Below are 11,009 nucleotides of genomic sequence, written 5' to 3'. Positions count from 1 at the left end.
CAGCCTCCAATTTCAAATACAAGCGCCATAACGAATATGATCCTATCCCTTGCCAGCCCATCTCTTCCGAGTAGAAAACTGATCACAAGATTGTAGATGATAGGCGCAATAAACACGCACATCATAAGGAGCACAACAACAACGGGTTTAGTGATACCGGGTATTTTGAAGATGAATAATGTAATACCAACTGATTCCAAAAGACATACCACCGTCGCCTGTAATTTAAAATGAGACAGTATGCACATAAACAGTGTCAATAGGATTGGTAAGGATTGGATAGGAATTGCTGAAGCTAGAGAGCAGACGAAATTTGTCAAAGCTAGAGAGCAGACGAAATTTGTCAAAGCTAGAGAGCAGACGAAATTTGTCAAAGCTAGAGAGCAGACGAGATTTGTCAAAGCTAGAGAGCAGACGAAATTTGTCAAAGTTTGATAATAGCAGACAAATTTTGTCAAAGTTTGATAATAGCAGACAAAATTTGTCAAAGTTTGATAAAAGCAGACAAAATTTGTCAAAAGTTTGATAATAGCAGACAAAATTTGTCTAAGTTTGATAATAGCAGACACATTTTGTCAAAGTTTGATAATAGCAGTCAAATTTTGTCAAAAGTTTGATAAAAGCAGACAAAATTTGTCAAAGTTTGATAATAGCAGACAAATTTTGTCAAAGTTTGATAATAGCAGACAAAATTTGTCAAAGTTTGATAATAGCAGACAAAATTTGTCAAAATTTGATAATAGCAGACAAAATTTGTCAAAGTTTGATAATAGCAGACAAATTTTGTCAAAGTTTGATAATAGCAGACAAAATTTGTCAAAGTTTGATAATAGCAGACAAAATTTGTCAAAGTTTGATAATAGCAGACAAAATTTGTCAAAGTTTGATAATAGCAGACAAATTTTGTCAAAAGTTTGATAATAGCAGACAAATTTTGTCAAAGTTTGATAATAGCAGACAAAATTTGTCAAAGTTTGATAATAGCAGACAAATTTTGTCAAAGTTTGATAATAGCAGACAAAACTTGTCAAAGTTTGATAATAGCAGACACATTTTGTCAAAGTTTGATAATAGCAGACAAATTTTGTCAAAGTTTGATAATAGCAGACAAAATTTGTCAAAGTTTGATAATAGCAGACACATTTTGTCAAAGTTTGATAATAGCAGACAAAATTTGTCAAAGTTTGATAATAGCAGACAAAATTTGTCAAAGTTTGATAATAGCAGACAAAATTTGTCAAAAGTTTGATAATAGCAGACAAATTTTGTCAATGTTTGAAAATAGCAGACAAAATTTGTCAAAGTTTGATAATAACAGACAAAAATTGTCAAAGTTTAATAATGTAAAGGCCTTCATAACTCCGACAATACTAGTGCGATGAGCTAACACACAAGAATGATATACAACGCCAATAAACAATGTAACCCAGTGAATTAGATATCGGATAACAAATTCATAAATAAGAGAGCGAAAATAAAAGTGTGACGACACAACCGACGGTAACGATAGCGGCGGAAGCTACGTGCAAAGCTACGCAGGTGACAAAAAAACACATGTACACCAAGGTCGTTTTGGTATTCAAAAAAATAGTAAGCTTTATTTGACAAAGGCTCATTATATTATCCTTACTTGCACATTTCGGCATATGTGATTTATGTTGACATGTTTAACATAACGAGATGTAAAATTAAACATCTTACATTTTTCTTTTTTATATATTGTCAATTATATCCTTTTAGCTTTCAACCCCTCGATAACTATAAAAATGTGAAGACGCGGACGACGAGCACGACCTCGACGGAGGACGTTTTGCTCGATTTTTGTGTGCAAAGCAACGCATGGGACATAAAAAGCCTGTACACGAAGGTCGTATTGGTATCCAAGCTACTAGTAAGCTTATTTTGACATAGGGTCATTGGCCCTGCTTGTACATTTAAGCATATGATATTCATGTTGTTATGTTTAACATAACGAGGGGCAAAAGCATACAAATTATATCTACTTATATTTCTAATGTCACGTAGAACCTTAATGCTTACACCCATCGATAAATATAAGTTTTAACCTACCACTGTCAAAGACCTCTTCGATGGCCATGGTATATCCTTACGGAATGCTCCCCGCATGATACCTCTCATGAAATTGATTACCTGAGGTATAACTGCCATTAATTGTAGCATTATAAACATTCCCGGAGCGTGGCCGTTCTTTTCTGCATGGTACATTCGGTTTGTAATGGATATAACCGATATCTGAAATAGGCATTACTGATATAAGACATTTCAATAAAAGATATATGAAAAAGAAAAACTCATATCTGATTTGGCTATAACTTATATATGAAATGGATGCTGTATATCAAAAAGGCATGCAGTCTGGGAATAAAGGTGCATTTAATTTTACAATGTTTGATATTACGCAAGTGTGTAACAGTACTGATTTGCACATGTCAAATAAGATAAGATGCTAGCTATCGGTAAGCTCCGCTGATTGAGCATCTGACATGCACGCAAGTGTCCGAATTTCGGTTCCTGGATCGTCCGAATATTTTTGCTAAGCCATTTACCACAAGTCAGACGATTTGTGCGCTAATTGGCACAAGACAACTGACCATCTCTCTGACTTGTGCATGTCATTAGTACCCCGACAAATTTAAAATTGAAACGACTGATCTAACAAAAATATAAAAAAAATAATGAACAAATATATAAAGCTTTATTATATACCCATCACAAGCAATACATATCGCAAAATACGGTAGTCCGTATTCAATTCTGCTGACGTCACATCATACGCGTATCATTGCGCGATGTTAAAATGACGTCATAAAACAAAAGAGTGCGTCATTAAAATAACATTTATTATGAAAACACGTGTCTTTTAAGTGAATTAACCAGTAATGTATATAATAAAAGAGTCATAAGTACTTCGTTATGATCCGGAACGTCGTATTCGTCTCTCGTGGATTTTTGCAGATATTGTTTTTACTTCGCTTGCGCCTCGTGAAATCCGCATCTGCAAAAATCCAATCGAGTCGAATACAATCTCCCGGATCAAAACGCAGTACTAATAATCCTATTTTATTTTATGCGGTAGTCCGTATTCCATTCCAGTGTAATACGTCTTTTTTCCACTCTGCTGACGTCACGTCATAACAAGTGCCGTTGCGCGATGTTATAATGACGTCATAAAACATAATAATGCGTCATTATAATGCCATTTGTTATGAAATCATGTGTCTTTTAAGTGGTTTAAACCAGCATATTGATATAATACACGTGTTATTAGTATTGCGTGTTTATCCGGAATGTCGTATCGTAAGTAATGGATTTTGGCAGACTGTGAGTTCTTATCGAAAAGCCACGACCGGTTCCGTTCTGGTATTGGCTCGGGACCCGACGGAACGTGACCGTCGCCTCACCTGGGACGTAATTGGGTCACCGGTTTCTGACGTCAACACGTTTTCCCCATACCTTGCAAAGAGAAGGTAATGTCGCAGAATTCTCAGGATCCGCGCATCCGGAGGAGCCCTGACTGGTTCGGTTCTGGTGCTGGCTCGCGTCCCGACGGAACACTATCGTCGCGAGACCTGGGGCATAATTTTGGTCACCGGTTTCTGACGTCAATACGTTTCCCCCCATACCTTACAAAGGGCAGTTAATGTCGCAGGTTTCTCAGGATCCGGGGGAGTCCCGACCGGTTCCGTTCTTGTAGTGGCTCGGGTCCCGATATAACACGACTGTCGCGAGACCTGGGACGTAAGTGCGTCACCGGTGTCTGACATCAACATGTTTCCCCCATACCTTACAATAGGGATTTTATGTCGCAGAATTCTCAGGACCCGCGCATCCGGGGAAGCCGTATATGGATATATACCCGTATTGTATATTGATATAATACAAGGGTCATTAGTTTTGTGTGTTTATCCGGAATGTCGTATCGTATCTAATAGATTTTGGCAGTTTGTGAGTAATAATAACCCTTTTAGATAATGACCCTTGTGTCATAAAACAGCATTCTATACTTATACAATGTAATTTCCATAGTTTTACTAATCAAATTATCAAAATATTGTTCATCAAATTGTACATATCTGAAACGGGTATAAATGATATAAAACACAATTAAAATGTTTTCACCGATAACACAATACTATTTATAAGTGACACTTGTTTTATTTTAACTATAAATTTACAACATTCCATAAAAGCAACGCAATCAAAACACGCGAGGATTTCATTGATTCACGAGGTATACAACGATCAGTTGTATCTATCAAATAGACAGGTACTCCGTGGTTTTTCAGTAAGGTCAAGATATTTCAGAAGTTGACAACTTTATCTTATTAGAGCAAAGCGTCTTTTGTAAACTGGGCGGCCTCGAAATATGATAATCTCAAGTGTTCTTGACATCCGACTCAAATATGCATACAGACGAGTTCAACATCGAATATATGAGCTCCGAGAATTAGAAGTTTGTCTTTCAGTTATAGTTTTAGTTATAAATAGTATGCGTCATATAAACAACGTTATTCATAACAAGAAGTGTCAACTATCCTTAAACATTTTTTTTTGCAAATCATTTACACTCACATATAGCTTCTTTACTAGTTTACGTACATCCGTTCATGGCACAACTTTTGGTATTGATACAGAGCAAATACATATCAGAAAGTAGATTTTTCAAAAAGAAAAAAAAGAAAATTAATGACTAATCATGCAATGTAATATACAGGCTCAAACCAATTAATCAATAACCAAACGATAACCCAGTAAAATGGAGCAAGTTCAAGGCTCAACATGTATACAATGTTACAATATGAGACTGATTTGAGATGCATTGAATGTTGCAGAAGAAAAACCATTTAGAAAGTGTACAGTGAACTTAAATGGATTAGAACTTTTTGATGTTAGCATGCTCCATACATTGTTCTATAACGTTTTATGATATTACATATATAAAATTATTTGTTTACAAATTCAAGTGACATTTTCTTAGAACATGAACAACTGATGACAAACGTTTGTTAAAGTTTTAATTTGATTTCATTGCAATTATTTGCTTTAACGATTTACTGTGATAGACCTCATACTACAACGAAAGAATTAGTAACCTTTTAGTTAAAAAAAAGAAATTCTATAAAACAACACTCACCTTACTGAAATTAATAAATCCCAATATCAGTACAAACAAAAGCAAGGTCGAGATCCACTATATGAGGACGGCTTTCTTGGACGGTCGATGGCGGTAGTCTTTCTTCTTCTGGTAAACATCCTTGATCTTAGATGGCATTTCCACCACCAGTTTTCGCCGTGGTTCCTCATGTCCATGGTCGGGTGTGGATGTTGCTGCTAAAAGACAACTACTACACGTATGACCTTTTTACGAGCATTTTACCACACGTTACAACAAACCAATGGAAACAACAGGGAAAAGCCCACTTGATGTGATCAAATATATAACAGGGCCCCGTTTCATTAATGGTCGCATCGCAAATCCACCAAAGTCGCAAGTCGCAAGAAATGCGACCGAGTTTGCGACACTGCGCAATTTGCGTTTCATTAATCGCGTCGCAAAATAGAGCTTGCGACTTTTTCCTCTATCGATAATTTGCGATACGCAGTCTACGAAATGACGTCACAGCATCACTGCGAGTACCTGTTTGTTTATGCGCCATCTGTCAGATTAGACAGACGGACTTCTGCATAGACACAATGACAGAAAGGAAGCAAAATTGGACGTTGCGGGAGTTGGAGGAACTCGCTGCTGGGTACAAAAAACACTGCACCTTTTTAACTTCCAAACACGGGCCAAGTTCTTCAGAGGCAGAGAAAAAAAGAGTTCTCAATGAAATTTTGTTGAGGTTTGTATTTTGTTCAGTAGCTGCCACTTCAATGTGTGTAGATTTCTACCCCTTTAATACTACACTATCGACAAGCACTAAGTTAGTGGATGCAATGCTGTCAATGATGAGTTTGATCTTTATGTATCTTGTTCAAATTATTACATATTTAAATCAGCCTGAGTCATAAAAATGATTTATATATCACGAGTAGAACGACATATGCCATCTGAGCAATGTTATAACAGAGAATAATGTATATTACTGTACTGTATATTCAACTCTACAACATTTTTATATCAGTGTGAACAGTGTTGGCGGGAATGGGAGGACGATTGATGAAATGTCCAAGAAGTGGAAGGATTTGAAGGTATTCATATGTAGAACTGTCTTAGTAATTATATATAAGTATGTTTAAAATAACAATGATAAGTGTATATCATTTAATATAATAATTATATCACTATTTATATAAGTTACATGACTCATGAGGTCAACCTACTCTTATGACAACTATAGTGATATTGATCAATATTTATAGCCCAAAATATTCATAAAAATTACTCAAAACAATTTTTCTGATGCATGTCATGCTTGTTTTTATATAAAATGCTAGAATTGTTCTACTCATTACAGAGTCGAACAAAGAAAAAGGAGCAGGGTCGCCTGAAAGCCCTGAGGAGTTCAGGATTGGGGACGATACCACAAACCCTTATCCTAACAGAGCTGGAGGAAAGGGTATGTAAACAAAATCATCTATAACATTTTGAGAAATATATATTGTTCGTGTGTTTATGTAAGTGTGTGTTCAGTAACGAGAGGGAAGGGTGGATAATTAATTATTTGCTTATAGATAAAAAAGAACCATGAGTGTGTGTTGGAAGAGGGGGGGGGGTCTTCTAATTACAATAGTTAATTAATGACAGGCAGACATATGCAATTTAACAGGCAGACATATGCAATCATTTTTTGTTATATTTCTAAAGATGTAAATTTCATTCTTATCTTTTACATTAGGTGCAGTGAATGCTGTTCTTTAATTTGTGTCACTCATTTCTGCTACAGGTCCTATCATGCATTCCAGCAGTATCTGTGACCGGTATTCAGACTGGAGTGGACACTAACAGATCATGTGAGTTGTAAAACACTCCCACTAAACAGCAACATGAAACATCTTTTAACTTAAATATTTAAATATTCAAATTAATCAATTGTCATTTGTTTCACTTAATAATGTCTTACTTCTTATATCAAAAGCATTTATTTATATTGGTGTTGACATGTATATGTATTTCATCATTATATATCATTGTTTTGATTTGTGATAAGTGAAATGTAATGAGCCATAATGTATTACTTTTTAGTTTCCAAGTTCTTAGGAGTGGCAAATGAAGATGAGGTAGAAGGTAAGTATTAACAATTGTATCATAATAAAAGATGAGGAAGAAGGGTTTATAAACATGTTTTATTATAAAAGTATTTCCATAATGTTCAATACTTTATGGCATTTAAAGCTGCACTCTCACAGAATAACCATTTTTACAACTTTTTTCATTTTTTGTCTTGGAAAGAGTACATTTTTGCGTAAATATTTGCAAACCAATGATATAAGATTGCTGACATAAAATCAGATTGTAGATTTTCATATTTCCGTTCGAAAATTAATGTTTTATGGCTTAAACCGTTACTAACGCTTTAATAAAAATGCATAAAACATAAAAAGAATTAACTTAAATATAAAAACCTGTGATCTAATTTTGTCAGCAGTCTTAAATAACTTGTTTCCATGGATATTCGCAAAAATTGGCTCGTTCAAGGACGAAAAATAAAAACATGTCAAATCGTTCAATCTGTGAGGGTGCAGCTTTAAGAAACGTTTTGGATAACTAATTATTGACACTGAAACATGATGATTTATACAGCAGTTCAAGATTGTTTGAATGATTTTGCATTTAACTATTTAAGGAGAGTGTTTTCTCGACAAGCTGAAGTAAAGAAATTTAACCAATTTAATTCAAAATTTGCTCATTAGTTTATCATTAATAATATATTTATACATTTATTTTGACATTATTGTATTTGCAGTGGCTGCTAAAGAAAATTGCCCTTCTGCGGCTGCATACATAAACTGTGCTGGTTACCAGTTTATTCTTTTTTGTAGTGTATTAAGGTGTTCTATATACATTGATTTGAAGTGGCAGCTATACAAAAATCCCGTAGGTGAGAAGGTCTGTCAGTAGATCTGATTGCTGCCCAATTTTGTTTTATCGGTTTCTTTTTTTGTCCTATCCTACTCTTTCTCCTAATGGTTTGATTTTAAACACAGATATCATTAAAGATACCTAACTTAACAAAATGATGTGTCATTCACAAGACTTACGTTCAAACTTTGAAAGTCAAGGTCACAACATTGATCTGGTATTAATATGTTTTGCTAAATAAGCTAAATTAAGGTTTAATAGTGATAGTAAATGTTACTAACCAGTACCATTTTTTTCCAACCTACCGCAATGTACATTAATTGCAATTCTTTGGCACTTTCAGATTCAGTGAAACAAATTTCACATGTTATAAATGCACTTTTTTGCATAACATTTATAAATAATACTTTCCAATATGTAGCCAGTGTGCGGTTAAAGTTTAATAAATAGCTTCAATAATAAAAGCTGTTTGTTAAAAGTTTTTCTTTCCTTACAGAATCATCAAGTGACACAGTAAAAAATGTAAGATGTAGCTCTGGGCCATCCTCAACAGGAAAAAGGAAGCGTGAATATTATGGTATAAAATTAACTCTTTAAGAACAATTGTTTTGCCAACAAAACCTTTTTCACAAACAATGTTTAAAAAAAAGCTTTGTGTTTGCTCCGATCATTGGCTGTTAAGTAATAATCATTGATGGCGGTCAGGTGTGTTAACTTATTTATACATGCACTCAGGCCTTACCCATACAGCCAGTGCTCTGTTAAGATTGAAAGTCATTTCATATTTTTTTAGCAGATTGCACAGACAGAATGTAACCCTGGTAAGAAGCTACCCTGGTTATTTAACATGAACAGGTGTATAGCACTGTCACAGGGGAGTCCCAGATGACAACTAGTACTTTTTAGTGATGAGACTGGGAATCGAACCTGCGACCCCTTGATTGATAAACAAGTGTGTTACCATTAGAACACAGATTCACCACTAAAACTTAGTAATGATTTAAAGCCTTGATAACAATGTTTTTTTTTATATTATTTGAAATGAGATTTTTTGCTGCTGGTAGTCATACCTCTTAATTCCTTTTATTTGTGTATGCATAAACTCCTTCAAATGATTTATAATGACAGGTTTGATGAGAATCATTACATAATTGTTTTTATTAAACACTGATTCAATAGAGTGGTACAGTACAGAATTTATTCATTACTTGCTGTTTTCTAAATTGAAAACCATACTACATCTATCCCATTTATCTGTTAAAGTTTGAATGACAATAACATTACATTATATTGTTTCCAAACAGGTGTTTTAAACATTATCAATTCAATACATTGACTTAAAAAATTGAATATGTATCTTTATAGACTGCCAGTGCTCAGACGAGCTGATCAGTTTACAGAGGGAACTGTTGGCAGAGAGCAGGACCCGCAATGAACTGCTGCGGGAAATAAGCGGGTCCCTTAAATCTCTTGTTTCGCAAAGAGACCAAAAGACATTAAGTGATTTACTTGGTTTTCAATGAACTTACATATCAACATTATTTTATTGACATTTTTAAGGTAAGCCAACAATTATAATGATGTTCATGCATTAAAAATTAAGTATATAAAATTAGGATGGACTATATTTTTTTTATTATAACTATAATAATCCTTCAATTACCATAAGATATATCAACAGCTTGACTAGCCAATCAAGCATATAGAATGAATTCTACCTGGTAGACATACCCAGTAAAAAAATTAATGGAAAAATACAAAATAACTGCTAAACTTAAATAAATTGTAAACTATGTGGTACTTTAATTAGTAAGTTTCGATGCATTGTACACATCGATGCCAAGTTTATGACAGTTTTCGACAATTTTCATTTTTCTCGCTATTTTATCATACGTAAGACAGCCCCTTTAAAGATGCGCTTACTCCTACATCAGATTTACCAGATATATAATTGTTTTATTTTATACAACACAAAACCACTCTCTCATGCAACATTGTGCCGAAGAAAGTGATTAATATAAAGAATGATAGCTTCTTTCACAATTGTTGTAAAAAATAAATAAAGTTTTAACCCATGTTTTCAGCTAGTTCATACATATATCAAGTCTTGTTAATAAACAATTTCCATGAATGCATTAGTAAAAAGTGAATCACTCAAATGTTATGTTTGTCATACATGTTGAACTGATTTTGATTAAGAGTGTCACTTTAAGTTTATTGGTATGATGGATGGCTTATCATTGAATTTCAAGTGTGTTATTTAAAAGATTCAGGTTGATGCGAATCCTACGTATACATCCTTTACAAAGGCTACACAGGTTAAAAAAAACTTCATAAATGAGTTCTTTAAATAAATAGCCACATGTCCACATATTAACCAATTAAAATTTCCCTAAGATTAGTTACTTTTACTCTATAAGTCATAAACTAAATCATGAAAATCTTTAAGCTGCACTCTCACAGATTTGGTGTTTTGACAACTTTTTATTTTTATCAGTTATTATAGAACGCATTTCCATGGCATGCTTTTTTATGATACATGAAGTCTTAATATGTAAAGAGATGAGTAGTATTTTTGTGGCACCTATGATTTTTGCTATTTTTTACAAAAGATTTCCCAATTAATATGTGACATATCCATATGTATATAAAATGTTTTTTGTTGAATCTTAATGACACTGTTATTGTTGTTGAACCAACTTCCATATATGGTTTGTTTATTATATGTCATTCATTGTTATTATTATATTATTGCATTTTCTTTTATGTTATATTTTTCACATAGATGTGTTTATTTCTGGCATAGTAAAAGTGTATGTAAAGAGAGCAGATAGCTTTAAAATAATGTTCATAGCATATGCATTTTTATCTATATATACTCACATGTCATATGGCCAATAATAATAATTAAGTCAGATTTATAAATAAATTAATACCTGTCTACACATTCCTCATATTTACATCA

General features: G+C 33.6%; 2 protein-coding genes across 2 annotated transcripts in view; one reads left to right on the top strand and one right to left on the bottom strand.

The window, feature by feature from the left end:
* LOC128221729 (uncharacterized) overlaps nt 1-3,642 on the bottom strand; it is a 40,861-nt gene extending 37,219 nt beyond the window's left edge. Inside the window, exon 1 of the mRNA XM_052930330.1 lies at nt 3,475-3,642. Within this exon, the coding sequence (XP_052786290.1) occupies nt 3,475-3,642 (168 nt within the window). The remainder of the gene's footprint in view (nt 1-3,474) is intronic.
* A 2,073-nt stretch (nt 3,643-5,715) lies between these two features.
* Nucleotides 5,716-9,567, top strand: LOC128221728 (myb-related transcription factor, partner of profilin-like). Its single transcript, XM_052930329.1, has 6 exons — nt 5,716-5,864; nt 6,147-6,213; nt 6,480-6,581; nt 6,909-6,975; nt 7,208-7,249; nt 9,410-9,567. Exons 1-6 carry the CDS (start codon nt 5,716-5,718, stop codon nt 9,565-9,567), a joined length of 585 nt encoding a protein of 194 aa, XP_052786289.1.
* The last annotated feature ends 1,442 nt before the right edge of the window (nt 9,568-11,009 follow it).

Source organism: Mya arenaria, chromosome 16 (genome assembly GCF_026914265.1).
Source record: "Mya arenaria isolate MELC-2E11 chromosome 16, ASM2691426v1".
NCBI lineage: Eukaryota > Metazoa > Mollusca > Bivalvia > Myida > Myidae > Mya > Mya arenaria.
This window is presented reverse-complemented; position numbering and strand designations above follow the sequence as displayed.